This window comes from Crocodylus siamensis, chromosome 7 (genome assembly GCF_052110815.1).
Source record: "Crocodylus siamensis isolate JL-2025a chromosome 7, ASM5211081v1, whole genome shotgun sequence".
NCBI classification, from domain to species: Eukaryota; Metazoa; Chordata; order Crocodylia; family Crocodylidae; genus Crocodylus; species Crocodylus siamensis.
This window is the reverse complement of record NC_143401.1, coordinates 40,742,306-40,760,581: the sequence shown is the minus strand read 5'-3', so window position 1 is coordinate 40,760,581 and position 18,276 is coordinate 40,742,306. Positions and strand designations below refer to the sequence as shown.

At 41.1% G+C, this 18,276-nt stretch overlaps 1 protein-coding gene across 1 annotated transcript in view; it reads left to right on the top strand.

Annotated features, from left to right (window-relative positions):
• Nucleotides 1–3,457: 3,457 nt before the first annotated feature.
• Nucleotides 3,458–18,276, top strand: part of SNCG (synuclein gamma) — a 35,395-nt gene continuing 20,576 nt past the window's right edge. The window contains exons 1-3 of the mRNA XM_090057648.1: nucleotides 3,458–3,877; nucleotides 11,051–11,092; nucleotides 11,732–11,859. Coding sequence (XP_089913774.1) covers nucleotides 3,757–3,877; nucleotides 11,051–11,092; nucleotides 11,732–11,859 — 291 coding nt within the window. The 5' untranslated portion in view covers nucleotides 3,458–3,756. The remainder of the gene's footprint in view (nucleotides 3,878–11,050; nucleotides 11,093–11,731; nucleotides 11,860–18,276) is intronic.

The following is an 18,276-nucleotide window of genomic DNA, read 5'->3' as shown; positions in this document are numbered from 1 at the left end:
AATGTCATACCAAGTTTAATAATCAATATTCACAAGTAAACTCCAGGTGTACAAACTGCATATTGTATCTACCTTCAATCAAGAAATTTGATAGGTAGTAATAATAATGATGATATACAGCATAGAGGTAAGAATTTCTTAGGGTGATATCTTTTATTAAAGCAACTATGTTGGGATAAAGTTAGACAACCTTTTGAATGCAAGACATTCCTGAGGAAGAAGGTCTTGCATTCAAAAGTTTGTCTAACATGCCCTGTGGCATTACCTAAAGGTAGGAAATCTTTGCTGCTCATATAATTTCTGGGTACAACATCACTCTTACACCACTGATGTACAGTATAGACATTTTCAATTAGTGTACAATATACAACCAATTAATCTAAATTTTAATTGCAAACTATTGCTGTAAGTTAATGAAAATGGAAAGAGAGAAATTCTTAGGCATAAAGCTGTGCATACAGCTTTAAAACCAATGCTATAGAACATGGATCTTAAGTCATATTTAAGTTGAGTAGCTAAGAGCAAAATCAATAATAAAAGATTATGGATAGCTTCCTCAGAATAGAAAATATGGTACCAAAATTGCTGTGGAATGACAATATAAAGAAGTTTTCAATTATACCTACTATTAAGCCTATGATATTGTCTTGAATCCGGAGCCTTCCTGAAAGGGTTTTAGTGTAATACAATACCAATATAAGCTGCTTTCAGCCTTGGAGTATGTTCCAAAAATATTAAGTGCCTCTGTTGCGTTGCTTTTCAGGGTCATCAAGGAAGGAGAGTGCACAAAAGCTCTTAAAGCAGTAATGACTTGAAACCATGGTGGTTTGATATTTCATATATTTACTGATACCTTGCATCCTGGAGAGTACTGTATCCTTCCCTAACACTCTTCAAAGACCTGGAAGACATGAGCCCTGAGGCATTCCCTAAAGGTGGGAAATCCAGACTATTTGAGACCAGAGTTCCAACCCCACAGACTACTCTACTGTCAGCCTTCTCTCATAAACATGTCCCCCGAAAACACCTGAAACAATACTCTAGAAAAGGTATTTATTTCATACTATTTAAGGCCTATATGTCAAAATCAGGTGCTAAGGTACATGGTTGACAGCTGAGAGATTGCAGGTTCAAGGCCATAGCAGAAGCGCTCGTGATGAGGCCTGTCATATTCTAACGAATCTGTGAATTCTGCTAAATACATTGTCACAAGGACATGAAAAAGGAAGGAAAGGTCAAAATTTACACATCATAAATCTATATATGTATGTATGATGCTCATATCTGCAGTGTTTCTAATCCTCATCCTCTAGTAATGTAATCATCTACTCATCTTTCAGTAATGTTTTGTAACCATTTATAATTAAAACCTTTAAATAAAAAGCAATGAGAGAAATCTCTCTTTTGGGAAGAAATCGAATTAAACTTTCTCCCAGTTCATTTTGTTTTGGGCCCTGAATCAACAAGATATTTAGCATATGAGTCACCCTGCTGAAAATTTACTTGTACTTAAAGGCAGATGCATGCCATACCATCTTGCTGAATTGGGGCCTCCTATATTACTCATTATCTCTTAATATCAGAACTGAGGTGATAATTTTGTTATAGTTGTCTCAGGTTGGCTGGAACTTAGCTCTCTCTGTTGATGCTATCTGGACTCTGTCTTACTAGCAAGCATTGAAGAAACGCAGGGCCTGCTCTTCTAGAAGTCAATGGCAGTTTTTCTATTAATTTTAAGTGCAAAAATCTTTGGGCTACTATGGCCGATCAGCTAATCAAATTAGATTTTCCTTTTTCAGGTGCTCCCTGCCAGAAGTATCTAGACTCAAGACACCTCTAATTAAGACTCAAGGAACCCCTTGCAAAATGTCCTCTTAGCTTTCACTCATTTTTTGAATATGGAAAAATAACCGCCCCATTCTTCTACTGCAAAAAACTTAGAAAAACCAGGTCAGAATGTTTTTAATATTATGGATTTCTATAAAAAATCCCTATGTTTATTTTGTGAATCATATGTAGGTGTTTGCACTCCTAACTGCTAAAATTTCATGGCAACCTTAAAAGGATCTCATCAGCCGCAGCACCCTGGCTGAGAATCATTGACCTAGACCAACAAAAACAGATACAATCACAATCTCATCAGATCTGTATTGGTACAGCATACATATTTTTCCTTTATTAGAATTGTCCAAACCAGAATCGGTATATTCTGAGACTTCCTTTATATCTCCTATTTTTTCTTTTATTAAATATTTAATGGTTGATGCGCTTACAATCATTCAGAGGTCTGAATCTTCTCAATGCAAATACAAATTCCCTCCTATGTGTCATCATCAAGAACCTCTTAGAAATAAAAGATAAAAAATGATGTTGTAATGTTTTCCAGATCACTGTTCTTTTCCAATTCTCCAATGGAAGATGGGAAAACCCCCCAATCATGTGCATGCACATACATAATTGTAATATACAAGACAATAATAAAAATGACCTTGTCAACTTTTTATATGACCACATAGTCAGTGCTATGGATGACATTAGGAAATAGCATGAAGACTGCTGTCAAAGCTATTCCTGAGAATTTCAATTGCTCAGGAAGACAATAGCTATTTATACCACTCAGTACTTAAGACCTGTTTCAGCAAAGCAACCTAGTACATTTGTAGAGTACTTGAATAGTTCTGGTTTGCATAAAATTAAGAAAATGCTTTAAGTGTTCTGCTGAACTGAGGCCTTAATTCTGGATGGGTATGATAGGTAACCTAAAAGATTTTCACAGTCCATCAGCTCAAAGGTTTGATTTCCCAGCAATACCTTGCAACACAGATTCTTGACCCAAGCAATGATGCCTGTATAAAATGTTGCATCATTCTGCAGCAACTAAGCTATGTGTTATAGCAACACAAAGATCAGTAGGAAACAGGATTTTCACCCCCAAATTAATGTGAGTTTTCAAAGGCAAATGATTATAACATGATGTCCAGGCAAACAAAAATCCCTAATTTGCATTAAGTGCCTTGTGATGCTAACTTTAAAATTTACTAACTTAAGTAAACATTACAACTCCCTTTAGTTGTGCATTAAGCTTTTTGCTAAAGGGTCTTATTCTTTCTTTCTGTTAGAGAACGTTGGGATGTTCTTGTCAACGTTCTGTTCTGTATGAGTTCTGATAACTGCAAGCAAAAGAAACCAGACCCTGTTTGTTGAGTTTAAAAGGCTACCTGCTGTACATGTCTGCCAGCTTCCAGTAACCCTCAAGAACTCCCCTTTGCTCTACCCACCATAGTCTCAGGGAGTTCTTCTTTCAGAACTCAAATGCTTTAGAGTTTAGCTGCTAAAACCTCTCTTTCCAGACAAGAGCATCTGCAGAGCATCCTTGAGTGAGAGCACTGCAGCAGATCTTAAAAGCTTTAACAATCTGGACTTTTTCCAAAAATCCTCACCTACCTTCTCCTCCCACCCTCCCTCTTCCTTCCCTTCCCTTCCTAAACCTTACCAGGCAGACCCATATCATTAATATTTCAGTATTAGCCTTTCACAGGCATCGACTACACTGCACTGCATCTCATCAATAAGAGCTAGCACAGGCTGCGTAGTTCACCACTCTGCCTTCATCCAGCAGAAGAATAAGAGCAAAAGACAGCAAGAGACAGAGAGGGAAAAATTGAACAGCCATTGAGATTGCAGTGTCCTGAGGTGCCTTTTTACCACTATTCCTCAGTCAAATCCTGCAGGTAATATCAAAACAATCAAGGAAGAATGGATGTCTTTAAGAAAGGTTTCTCCATTGCAAAAGAAGGTGTGGTAGCTGCTGCAGAAAAGACGAAACAGGGAGTGACTGAAGCTGCAGAGAAGACTAAAGAGGGTGTGATGTATGTAGGTAAGAGACAATTATTTTTAATACATGATTGAGCATGAAATGCCACATCTTAACTTGAAGAATGTTGCACAGGTAAAGCTTAGAACTGGCTGGCTGGAGGGCTGGACCCCATCCCCACCCCTGGTACACTCAGTGCCTAACTCTGGGGTGTCACAACCTTTCCTCATCTGTAAAGCAGAGATAGTGAGTTACACTTACTTCAAAGGGAGAGTTGCCAAGTTCAAATGCATTTAGTGTCCAAAAGGCACTAAGATCCTCAGATGGAAGATATATGTTATGATTATTATTCACTGTTTGCTTTCAGGGTGGATCACAATCTCAATTTCACCTTCAAACAATTAGATGTGCAGTGACTGCAGATGTGATGGCTCATGTTAAATTAGGCTAGTAGGAATATTTGTTTCCAGCACCACCACCACACAGTTTGTTTCTGGCATCCTCTTCTATATGCTCTGAGAGCTCTTTCCATTTTCCAGACTCACATCCATCCATCAGCTACCTTTCCAAGAGGGACAAAACTTAAACTCCTCTAAATCTATGTTGCCCGATAGCTAGGTGCTGCATAACAGCATGGGCTGTTTCTTAGAAACTTTCCTGGCATAATTAATTCTCTCTGTTTCCATTAACCTCACACCAACCATTTGAAAGTTGTCCTTGCAACCTGATAACTACACAATCCAGGGGTAATGCATAAAATATAGCACTGTTTTTGTAAGATTGCTTTCCCATGTTATACTCAGAAAATGATGGTTGTTGCTATTGTATCTGCTGGCTGTTACTAAACTGTGATTTTTAAATAGAAAAGTTTACACACAACCTCTTCCTGCTGTTAGCGCTGCATTATCCACAGAGTATCATTGCTGTAATAGAGCACCAGAAATAAAAACTTTATTTGTAACAATATGGCCACATCTTAATTTCCAGATTTATACAGCAATCTACTGACAAGGTACAGTGGCTCCCACCCTTTACAGTATATATCTGGTACAAATTTTAATTTGGATCTGAAATTCAGCACTGCAGGATCCTTTAAAAGCCTTTTAAAAATAACTAAAAACAGTGATTTGTTAATCTCACACCCAACTGCCAAATACTCAGATTGTTCTTGTACCCTATTACTCCTTTCTAGGCAATACAAGCAAGGCCAAACACGAAAATTCAAAATTTTGATAAGTATCTCTTCCAAAGAGATTTAACAACTCCAGCCTTTGACTGTCATTTCATTTTTCCAGTCAAATTACCTGTAGAATATTCTGGCATGATCTTATGTCTAATCTTTTCAACAATTTTAATGCCTTCTTTTAAAGTTAAATTGCTGAATACAAATCACGTTAGAGACCAACTTTGAAGCTCATGGGTAATTTTTTAACTCACACTGGGTAGTTTAATCAGGATTATAAACTGCTCTCCATCTTTTTCATGATGCTGATTCATGGCCTGATCCTCTCCTAAATGGTGCTTGGGGCCTACTGCATGCCAGACAATGTTCAGCCCTTTTCATAGGGGTCAAAGACTTCACAGAATGGGGTTGTTAAAAGCCAAATGATGATTTGGTTCAGACAAACAGAAGAGGTACATTCCTTTCCTCTGTTATAATGGATGCAGTCACAATGCAAGCCAAAGCACCTTCCCTTGCTGTTTACCTTTTGGGATGTTTATCAAGACACCCAATGAAACTCATTCTCTCCATATAACCTAAAAGCAACTTCACTGTTTTAAGACACATTGTATGAAGGAATTTGAAAAGCTTAATGAGGAAAGAAGGCAGCTCTTGCATAGCTGGAACCACTCAGGAACATGAAGGTCTTTTCCAGATATCAGGGGAGAGGCCCCAAACCAAAAGAAATAAAGAAACCCCAGAGGGTGGATGGAAGAGGTTCAAGGCTCCTTTATGTGAACTCTATTTTTAACATAACTTTGGTATCTTTAATCAAAAGCCACCACATCCCTAAGATTTCCAGTTAGCCAGGTGCCAGTATCAATACTGATGAGTCACTGCAACATGAGGTAAAATTGGTAGTCCGGCAAGATACACCTTCCTGGAGTCTACAGTGTTGTCATGGTCCACCTGGCATCTTCACTTACATCACTAGACCAGAAAGTTTCAGTGTCATAATCTACACTAGTGCTTGGGTGATTGCTAGCCTATGATAATTAATAATTGCTAGCCTATGATAACCTAGTTAAGGATTACCTGGAGGGCTTAGATGTGTCCAAGTCGGCAGGCCTGGATGACCTTCATCCGCAGGTGCTGAGGGAATTGGCAGGGAGTCGGACTAGATGATCTGTCTAGGTCCCTTCCGACTCATTGATTCTATGGTTCTATAATACTGCAGTGCAGTTTAGGCTGAGGCATCAGCCATAGGTGTTTCCATTAGGAACAACCATTCTGTGGTAGCTATCCAAGGGGCAAATGAAAGATTTCAAAAAGAGAAGCACCAAGACCATCACTAATGCCCCCCACAGTGAAACAAGTCCACCTGTCCATGCTGCACCTATTATTGAGATGATGATTGCTGCAGATTCTTTCACAGTCATGACATAAACAGCAGCTAACTCACTGCTCCAGATTGTTAACTGGTGTAAACAGGCATAAAATCTACTGAAGTCAGTGGGGCTATACCAGTTCAAACCAGTGGCAAATCTGATGCAGTACTGCTTGTCAGGTGCTGAGAAATACCAGGAAAGATCATCATCATCATCACATTCAATAGGCAATGAAAAAGAAAAAATAAGATCCAGATCTTAACAAAGAGTGACTCATACATCAGTCAGGAGATACCCTTTATGGATAAGGAGACTGCAAATGCCTCAAACATAAGTAGTATATATCCCATCCTGTTTTGTTGTTTTTGTAAGTGCCTGTTCCTATTACGCAGTTCTACACCATCAGTATACTATAACTATTAACAAAACAAAGCTCATTAACATCTTGTAAAGCATAGGTTTTATTCCCTTTTCCAGCAGAGACAGGGATGGTATGAATTTGTAAGTATACAATGAATGTTTTTCAGTTCACTAGCTGTTGCTTGCAGGTGAGTGTTTGTGCTGGAAGGTCAGACTACAGGCAGCACATTATGAATGTTGACATCTGAGTCATTGGGTGTGGTCTTGAGAAAATTATTTTAAAAAATCCATACTGCTATAAACTGCAGTGAATCCCTGCTGCTGTCACTTCTGCTTCTTTCATGAAATGCACCTACATATTTTTCTTTTGCCAAGCTCCTTCCTCCCATTGAGTTATTTCCCGTTATAAAATAAGATTTTAAAAATTCATAGATATGTACAACTCCTTGTTCCTTTCAGTCAAATAGGAGTTCTAGCAAAAAACCAGATGTATAACAGAAGAAAAACTAATTAAAATTCTTGTCTGGATTCATGTGTTTACTGAAAAATTAAAAGAAAAGAACATACAAAAACACAACAATCCTAATACATAAATTTAAGAAAACTAATTAAGCAACTTGCTCTCCTAGAAAACTGTTCTTTAGATACTGAAGCAACAACAAAGCAGGACAGGGATTCAATAGCTGTGCCTGGTGCAAGGAGTACTTCTAGATTATATTAGGTATTAAAACTGGTTTATATTGAAAAGGGAGAGCCTAGCTGGATGGGCACTTGTAGGAACAATAAGCGTGAAAGCAGGGTTACATATAAATATTGGGGAATGGGAGAGTCCCTGTTCCCCAGAGTACTACCAGGAGTAACTAGGAATAACGGCCACAAGTTGACTGAGAGTAGGTTCAGGCTAGTCATCAGGAAGCTAGGATCTGGAACCAACTTCCAATGGAAATGGTGCTTGCTCCTACCTTGGAGGTTTTCAAAAGGAGGCTAGATAATCACCTCGCCGGGGTCATTTGACCCCAGCATTCTTTCCTGCCCGTGGCAGGGGGTCAGACTTGATGATCTGCTCAGGTCACTTCTGACCCTGCCAACTATGAAACTAGGATTTAGTGCACTGCGCATATGTGGGGACTTTGTTAATGACTCTTGGGATTCATACAATGCAGTTGTAGTTGTTTGCACTTCTGCTAATTGCTGTTATATGAGAGACTACTGCAATATTCCTTCTGGATATGCTAATACAGTGGGGGCCAATCTTTTTGGCAGGTATGCCACAAGCTAATCCCTGCATAGTCCTAGAGTGACACTGTGATCCCCTTCCCCTGCTTGACCTGCTGCTCTGCTTTCTGCTTCCTGGTCTGTCACTCTCCCCAGTCTGCACTGTGCCTTACACAAGAGGCTGCCTATGCCACTTTTTAATAGAGCCACTGCAGGGGCTTCCAACCAGTAAATGATCTGACAAAACATGCTGCAGCACTCAGGTAGAACGGGGTCAGTACAGTCTGTAATTTAATTCTGTAGGGGCCAGTTCTGCAAGATGCCAAGTGCCCCTAATTTACATTCACTTTAGCACCTCACAGAACTGGGTAGCTAAGTAACTATTTAAGAATTCATACCATACATATGTAAAATTGTACTTAGAAATACCTGCAGCCTTACCACTACCATTACAGTGAGTGGCAGTCTCCGAGTGAAACCTCAGAAAGACTTCAGGTTAGATTCACAAAAGGAATTATATCTGTAAATTTCATCTAATTCCCCTTTTAGGCTTTCAAGGCCAAAACCGCAATCTTCAAAACCCTTACTTAGCATTCAGCTCAGCCTGGAGGCACATAATAACCACAGACGGTCCAGTTTTAAAAATTACAACTCCCTAGGTGCCAAAAGGTTTGTTTCTGAGATGTGCAGAAATGCTACAGTCTTTACAGTGCTGAGCAGCTTGGCACATAGCTCATTCACAAACCAGGACAATTTCCAGCCATGTCACTTAGGCTGACAGGTTTACCTGATCTGATAGATGTGCTCAGTGTGTAATAAAAAGAGAACATGATGGTGTTCCCTTTTATTTAACCCTTCAGTGGTTTCAGAATTCACCCAGGATGTGGAGACCTGGATTAAATCCCCTTTTCTACAAGAGGGCAGCCATGCCCACCTTTCTCCTGTCATAGGAGAGTACCCTAGTCACCAGGTTATAGCTTTTTTGGAGAGGAAGCACTGTGCCTGTCTTGTTGAGGGAGTTCTGTTTAGCATGGAATGAGTAAAGGATTATATGTCCAGACAGACCAAGCAAGAATCTCACCTAATGGTTCAAACGCTCATGTTCTAAACTAGTCATTGTGCTGAAGAGTATTTCACTATTTTATATTAAAGTAGTCAGTGATTCAGTGACAGAGATCCAGATCTCCCCCTTCCCAGATGAGTGACCTATCACTAAGCAACAGTGTCATGCCCTCTGTCTTTCTAGTCCAATTTATTTTTAATTCTTAATGTTTATTTATTCCATGCAGACTTGCAGCAAATTCATCAGGAGGGGATAAGTGGGTTTCACATAACACCACAAGAGCCTACATTTTCAAGGTTTGGACACCCTCTTGGGAGGGAAGACTTTGAATTCTCTTACGGAGAAAAGGAAATGTAACCCAGGTCTTCCACATTCTGGCCAAGTGCTCTATCCACTAAGTGGGTAAAACAGTTATCATCTGCATTAAGGGTTTTTGTGAAAAACCTGAATCATTAATTAGGCTTGCTTGGAAAATACATATTGAATCAAAGCCTGCAGGAAATATAAGCAGAGAAACACCTAATTTGTGGATCCTGACAAGAATTAGGTAAGAGACAGGTATCAAGTTGCTCAGAACAGATAAGACTGATGCATGGTGCTTTAGGCAGACTAATTTGGATTTGCTTAATGACAGTTCTGGTAAGCCTACTTTCATACTAATTAACTTACCTGCATGCCATGTGGACATGGCTGTGCTCTTTCCAAGTTCAAAGTGAAGCCGTATGCTTGAGGGCACCAGTATTTAGCACAGGAAATATATGCATCACATTTACTTGAATACAAGATACGGCTTTTCCCCCCAGTCAGCATGGGGGGGGGGCGGGAAGCCCCTCATTTTGAATTTGTGTACAAGGAAACCTCATTAAATACACTGTCATTTATCTTTGAACTGCTGCTGAAACAGCATATGCACAGTAAAGAAAATCAACTATCAAGAAATATCATAAATAGTTTGCTGGGTCTGTCTTCAGTGGCTTAGGGAGTTGTGGTAGAAGGGCACAGGAAGGCATCGCTTTTAAGTGAGGTGGCAGCCTCTGCTGTTAACTTCAGTCAATGGTGTGACAAAGGAAAAAAAGATAGTTTATACTATATATAAGTAGGTATACAAGCGCTGCTTAAAAATGTGTTTATGAAGTACCTGTGCTAAAGGTTGCAGCAGTTCTTAAAAGTCAAATGCATAAATTTTGGATGAACTAGTCTATGGGTACTATATGCAAATAACTACAGTTATATTTAATTCAAGGTCATTTTTTTCAAATTTGTTTCTCACTTCCATGTGCTCAGGGAAAGTAGGGTCTGACAGCAGAGTGAAAGGTGCTGCAGGGGGAAGAAGCTGTAGTGGGCGAAGGACCTGCCAGATCTGCCAGATTTATTTTCCCGGTGTAGCACTGGGAGGAGGACAAATTCAAAACAAACAACCAATTAGATTCTATGCCTTAAAAAATTATATCAAATTTATAAATTTTCCACATATAGAATCTAATTATGGGGAGGGTCATCTTACAATCAGGGTCATCTTTATTTGAGTAAATATGGTATATGTATATATAGCTTCGCTCCTTTGTGAATCTAACTCCGGGTTTCTCCAGTTCACTGTATAGAACTGTATAGACCCTATACTATAGGGTGTGCCACAGATAATGCTAACTTCAGACATACTGTATAAAAGATCTAAGTCATGTTTGAAAACATGAAAAAAAAGTTATATTTATTTCTTTTCAATAATTATGATTGATCTGCCTACAATGTTAAAAAGCTATTTCTTAAATTGAAAAAAGTATCAGGGAGATTATTTCTTTCTTGGCACTTAAATAATCAATCCATTTCAGGTGGAAACATCTTCAAATAAATGCACATTAACATTTGCTGAAGTAATCCTACCACTATTCCCATTAAAGAGCTACTCCAGAGCTCTGCAGCTGTTTCAAATATATTTCAACAGCAACAGCTCGGAACCACCATACCAGAAGAGAAGAGAAAGTAGTCTGCCTTTAAGAACCACATGGGATAATATTGATCATCATAGGGTTCTGTGTTTCCTTTTACAGGCACCAAAACCAAGGAAGGAGTAGTACAGAGTGTGAGTTCAGGTAAGAGCACAACTTCTACAGGTTTGTATAAATCAATATGTACAACCGTGTATTACTGATAAGGCCATAATTCTTACCTGTGTAAAAATGAACAAACATGCATGGCTTACAGTATGCTTCATTTACTTCTAGAGCCTGTCAGAGAATGGGGATCAGTTCTGCTTATGAGATAATCAAAGATGCTTGCCATATGGCACTGGATAATGCTGCAGGATGTTGCACTTTCAGTACTGGTGAATGAACAAAAATGTTTCATAAGCAAAGCTGGTTGAAAAAACTACAATCTGACATTTTCATGACAGGAACTGAGAAAAGGTTGGACTGAAGATGTCTGGTACACTGCAGACTACTATATACAGGGCCTCTTTTGTATTAATGTTCTGGCCCACTGAAGACTGCTAAGTTTCAATACCTGCCTATTCTTGAGCTAAGCAGTCTAGGTGAGACTGAGCCCCCTTGTACTTTAAAATCAAAGGGTCTGTATGCAGACTAGATTATAGAAGTCCAGGTTAGGAAGAGTGTTGAGCTAAATTCTGCTAATATTTCAGAGTAATCATAGGCTTAGTCAAACCCAATTAATTGAAAACCAATTTTGAACTTAGCTCACCAGCCTTTTGTTGACTTCTTGTTGATCACTAGTTGCTGAGAAGACCAAAGAGCAGGCCAATGTTGTTGGTGAGGCTGTGGTGGCCAGTGTGAATACAGTGGCAAACAAGACTGTGGAAGGAGCAGAGACCATTGTAGCAACCACAGGAGTGGTAAAAAAGGTACTTTTTTCACTTGTGACCTGTGAAAGAATAGAAGTTTGTTTTAGCATTACCTTCCTCAAACATTTAGAGAAGGTTTCTGAGGCCCTTACATTTTGAGTTTTTGTACCTACTTCTAAAATCAGAAAACCTGTTGTGATAGACAAGTGCAATACTGTTTAATAGAATACTTTCTATTGCTACATAAAGAGATACCTCCTTATCTTCTGCTATGTAACACAGGTTAATATAGATGTATATATTAACTTAGAATTCTTCAGAGGTAGCCTTATACTCTGGGCATTTTAGTCAAGATTGTCAAAAATGATTAATTATTTGAGTGCCTCCATTTTTGGTCAGATTGTTTAATTGGATCTGGTTTTAAGAATGCTATTAGCTTCTATCCTCTACATGTCTAGTTGTCTTTTGTTAGGTCATACGGTCTATAAGCATAGAAATTAAAGTTATTAATATGTAGTAATAGCACCTGCCATCTAAGATTATCTACATTTTTTACATTAATAGTTCTCAACCTTTATAGACTCAAGGCCCTCCTCAGAAAATGCCAACTCTTAGCTTTCATTTGTTTTTTTACTATGAAAAAATAATAGAGAAATTCTTCTGTTGCAAAGAACTCAGAAAGACCACAACTGGTCAGCAAGTTTTTCCACTATGGATTCCTATTTGAAATCTCTAAATTTATCTTGTGAATCATGTGTAGGTGTTTGTATACCTAACAGTGCTAATATTGGATGACCCTTAAAAGGTTAATATCGCCCAGGATGACAAGGCACTCTGGTTGAAAATCACTGCCTTACTTAGGGAACCAATCTACAAACCAGATCACTAAATTGGGTACCAGGATCATGTGAGTTTTATTCCCAGTTGTACTATATCTATTCCTTCTGTGGTATTAGGCAAATATCTAATCTGCTGGCATTTGATATCCTGTTTTAAATGGACCAAATAATATTTTTCAACCTCAGAGGTGTTTTGATAATAAGTCAGTACATATTTCTGAAATGCACATATGTTAGAGCAGAATATTCACTTTACTCAAAACTACTGCAGGTTTGAGTCCTGCAGGGCCATAAAATATGTTGTTCCAAGCCAAAAAGTATGCATTTCAATTTGAGCTGCCCCAATGGCAGTAGGTACTCAGAACTAAACATTATGGTTTAACTATAGCATTTATATCTAAAACTGGCTCTATACCCAGGGCGTGACCCACCCTATTTGCGGGGGGGGCTGCTTATACCCAAAGATTTGCTTCAGATCACCCTTTGTATTGATATGTAATTTAAAATCAAGTATAGAATTAAAATACACTAAAGCACCTTTTATTTTTGATTTCTTATTTTTGGGTTCTGTCATTTTCACTGAACACTCCAGAGTGGGGGAATGCTTTCTTATAAAAATATTGGGCTTGTCTCTACTCCCATTGAAGTGAACATGTGCATCTGCCATAGACTGAAGTCAGAGCAAGACAGGGCCTCATAAAATAATTGTTACCAGGTGTCTAAGCTGTGTACTCAGTTGGTGTGATCAAATTTTGAATGCACTTATTCACAACTTGCTTTCAGACACTTTGTAAGGCAGATCTCTGTTGCAGAACTGTGAAGACAGCTTTGAAGAACCTTATATACGCACCTCTTAATCCACTTGATTCTCAAATCTACATATAAGCCACTTTCCCCTACCTCAAAAGACTTAATACCTGTACACCTTGAATAGGACAGTACTTATTTGTCAACAGTAGAGGGCAGTGCTAACTTAGACCAGCTCTATCTAGTCTCTACTCTCCAGACACTTGACCCATAAGAGATGCAAGATTGTCCTAGCCTTGCTTTCCAATTCTGTGCTAACTTTGACAACAAATAGGCATCTGTTGATAAGAACCATGTGACAAAAATTATGCATTGGTTGAGCCAGTTTTAAACAAAGAAGCTCTGTTCTCAGATACCATGTGAAAGCTTTAGCTGGTTCAAAATTAATGGGTGAGAAGCACATAAAAGAATAGAACTTCCTGGATGAAGGCAACATTGTTCATTAGGCATGATGCTTTCCCAATGTGACAGTAAATAGCAACCATATTTGTAGTAGGCCTGTGGGAGTAGGCAGCTTTTCAATCTGGCTTTGGATCCAGCTGATTCGGATACCAGCGATCTGATCCAGAGCTCCGGACCGGGTTCCCACTTCAATCTGGCCGAAGTGGCTCCGAAGCTTCGGAGCCGCCTTGGAGATACAGCCATAGGGTATAATGGGGAATCAATGAAATAACTTTGTTGTTTTTTGTCTGATTGGATGGTTTTGTGGTTTTGTAGGTGTTAATCATTGCTCGTTAACTCGTTAACACCTACAAAACCACAGACTAAGGAAAGGAAATAATACAGACAATCAACTATCACAAGACAGAGACAGTCAGTTGCACAAGCACCCATGTCACAAGTTTTGCCTGTCAGTAGCTAGAGGTGCAGAGCCCCAGAACCCAGAAGCCCTGCACCTATCTCCTTGACAGCTGGCAGGCTTCATGGCCACAGCAGGAGCTACCATCCCTGCAGCTTTCACCCTGCTGCACCTTAACACACACAGTGTCACCTGTGTCACGAGTTTTGCTTGTCTGCAGCTTGAGGTACAGTTCCCCCCAAACCCCTGCACCTATCTCCTTGAACCTTGGCAGGCTGTGTGGTCTAAGCAGGGGCCACCATCCCTGCACTTTTCAGCCCGCTGCACCTTAACACAGACAGGGTCATCTATGTCACGAGTTTTGCCTGTCAGCAGGTTGAAGTGAAGTTCCCCCTAAACCCCTGCACTTATCACCTTGAAACTTGGCAAGCTTCATGGCCTCAGCAGGGGTGACCATCCCTGCAGTTTTCACCCCACTGGGGTGTAACACATACATGTGACATGAGTTTTGCTTTCAAGAATTTGGGGTGCACTTCTCCCCAAACTCCTGCACTGATCTTCTTGAAACTTGGCAGGCTTTGTGGCCTCACCAGGGGCCACCAGTCTTACAGATTTCACCACACTGTGGCTTAACACATACACATGGCATGAGTTTTGCTTTCAGGAATTTGGGGTGCAGTTCCCCCCAAACCGCAGCATGTATCTTCTTGAAACTTGCCAGACTTTGCGGCCTCCACAGGGGCTACCACTCATGCAGTTTTCACCCTCCCTGTGGTGTAACACATGCACATGACATGAGTTTTGCTTTCAAGAATTTGGGGTGCAGTACCCCCCAAAATCCTGCACTGATCTTCTTGAAACTTGGCATTCTTCATGTTCTCAATAGAGGCTACCACCTCGGCAAGTTTCATCCAAATCAGACAAAAAACAACAAAGGTATAGATATTTCATTGATTCCCCATTATACCTATGGCCGAATCTCCTAGGCGGCTCCAAAACTTTTCCGAAATGCTTCAGAAGTGCCGAACTGCTTCAGAAAGCCTAAAGAAGCCAGTGCTTCAATCTGGACATGGTGCTTCAGATGCAAAAGTGTCCAAAGCTTCTCCAGATCCAAAGCACAGTCTGAAGCCTTGCACAGCCCTAATTTGCAGCCCTGTGGAGCCCTTTGAAAGTGCTCTTTGGGGTTTTTTTCCATTTTAGTGGGCCGAATCAAGAGAATTGACAATGACCAAAGCTAGACTCAGACTACCTAGCTATAAATTGAATCAAACCCAAGTAAAACTGGCCAAAATTGTTCTAGTCTTGTCAGACACCTAGGGCACCTATACACATGCAGCGGGGTGCTCTGACGCACTGTAATTACAGTGTTTCAAAGCAGATTTGATAATTGAGTCTGCTGGAGCATGGTAATTACCGTACTCCAGCAGACTCCAGCATCACATGTAATCAACATCTCCACACTGCAAAATGGCAGCGGGAACACTTTAACTAAAGCTCGTTTGACAAGCTTTAGTTAAAGCACCCAATCACCATTTTTTAGCATGGGGACACAGATACGCATGACACTCTGGGCCCTTTAATTAGAGCAGCTCTAAGAACCACGCTATTTCAAGTGCCCCTCTTGACCCCCACCCCCTACCACGCCTGGAGCACATGTATAAATGCCCTTAATGCTGTATTTGCTGTTAGGTCAGGAAATCTAGCAACCGCATGAAACTAAACTTCTATATAAGGGATGAACTTGGTATTCCATACCCTGTGTAAGACTTTGAGCAAAGAAGAGGACTTACAACTACAAGCCATGCATTCTATGGTCTTGTAAAACAGGTAGAATGGAAAGAATGCAGAGTGCCAGAGGCAGATTAAAATTCATTGGGGCCCTAGGCCTGGGCCCCCCCACAGCTTGCGCCCTGCTAACCATGGTCTAGGTCCCCCCTCCTGACATGCGCCCTGCCCCACAGTCACAGGCTTCATACCCAGCTGGCACAACAAGAGCAGCAGCCAGAGCAGAACAAGCTGCCCTGCAGGCCCAGAGTTGGGGCTATCCTTCACTGGCTGTTGGGCACATGCCTCCCCCACTCTGTCATCTGTGAGGCAGCTCTCAGCTGCAGGCAGTCAGCAGAAGGAAGCATGCTTTTTCCCACTCAGTGGCATGGGGTCTCTGGGCTTTGTCCAGGGTGAAGGGTGCAGAGGTTCACCCCAGGCAGGACAAAGGTGGGGAAAGTAAGGCTTATGAGCTGTTGTTGAGAGGCAGTGCCAGCAGCGTAGCAAGGCACTGAGAGTCCCTTTTCTGCCCCGAGCCCTGAGACTGCACACTGGAGTGGGTCTAGAAAGGTTTCAGAGGATTTACACCCCCTCTGAGCCAGCGCTGAGTTCCTGGCTAAAGCCACTTCCTCCTGTGCAGCTGTGGGGCTCCAGTCGGGGAGGTGGGAGGCATGCATGCCCTTGCAGCTGTAGTGCCTGGTGGGGGGTGATTCCAGTGAGGGAACAGGAGCTGCAGCCTGGTGAGCCCCTGCCCAGAACTGCCTGCTGCTAGTGCCAACTGCTGCCAGCTGGGCTGATCAGCTCAGGATAATTGTTTTCCAGGGGCAGGGGAGGGGCTGCTGCTAACTCAGCTCAACACAGGGACCTGCTTCTGCCCCCTTATCTCAGTGCTAGAATTACCCCCTGACAGAGTGCAGCAGCAAAGGCATGGCTGCCACCACTCCCTAGGGACTGGAGCCCTACAGCTGCATAGGGGGAGCTGCTGGCACCACCTCCCTACAACAGCTCCCAATCCCTGCTTCCCTGTCCTATCTGCAGCTGGCAGAAAAGAGCTTGGGAATGGCGTTGGCTATGTGCTCAGCTGGAGCAGCTGAGCTGCAGCTCCCTATGAGGGAGGACTAGGAGGGCTTACAAAGTCCCCTGGGACAACAGTGGACAGCAACCTACCTTCATTCATGAACAGACCTCACACTGATGTTCGATAGACACTGGTAACCTAGACTGAGTAAATCTAAATCGATCCAGGTCTATCTTAGACCAGGATCTGCTATTTTTAAAGCAGTCGAAACTTCCATTCTGTTGACCAGCTTCTGACCACCTAAACCAGAAAAAATGTAATGTCTGCACCTAGCCTAAGAGATTAGCTTGTTTCAAATTCCCTAGTAATGCTGGTAACACTCAAATACTCAACAAACCCTTGAACTCCTGAAGTTTAAGGGAGCTGATAGGGTTAACCCAGACCTTTGGTTCTCTTCCCCTACCACTTCATTTAATTTTCAGAATAGATGCTAATACCCTGATTCTTTTGTTCATTATCCCCATGGCAGCCCTCTTGAATTCTATGGGGTTGGCACAAGAGCGTATGAGAGAAGTATGTCATACACTGCATTTAACACAATACTAGTTAGATTCATCTCAGGGACATTAAACTTCCTTGGCCTTTCCAGACTGGATCTGGACCACAGGGGCTTCTTACAGGCAGATCCAGACAACAAGATTCCTTTGCTGGAGGTGGATCTAGACCTACCTCCAGGAGTAGGAAGAGCAGCAACAGTGACACCAGCATTAACTATGACATGTTCCTCAGCCCCTGGATTAACACACCATCACTTGCCCTTTCACTTCTTATATATTTCCCAATATATCTGATATATGCTGGAATTTGGGAGCAGGTCCTGCTAACGCTCACCCAACCCCCAAATTCCCAGCCCCTCCAGAAGCTCCCAGCCTGGGCTTTGTGGGCAGGAACCATCTTGGACCCCCTGAAGCTAAACGGGAAGCTAAACAGGAAGGGCCAAGATAAGCCAAAGATAAATATATAGGACATGTAATTCTCTACGATGCACTATTTAGAAACATGATTCCCTATTGGAATCAAGTCAATGATATTTGGGGTAAGAATTTTGTAACTCCATAGTGAACATTCAACAATATTGCAGCAGCTCTTGAATTTGGAAAGTAATACTCTGTATATCGGTTCTGTGGAGCATGTTCTCCTTTGAATGGACCTGTCAATGTAACACACCTATGCCAACTTAAAATGTTTTT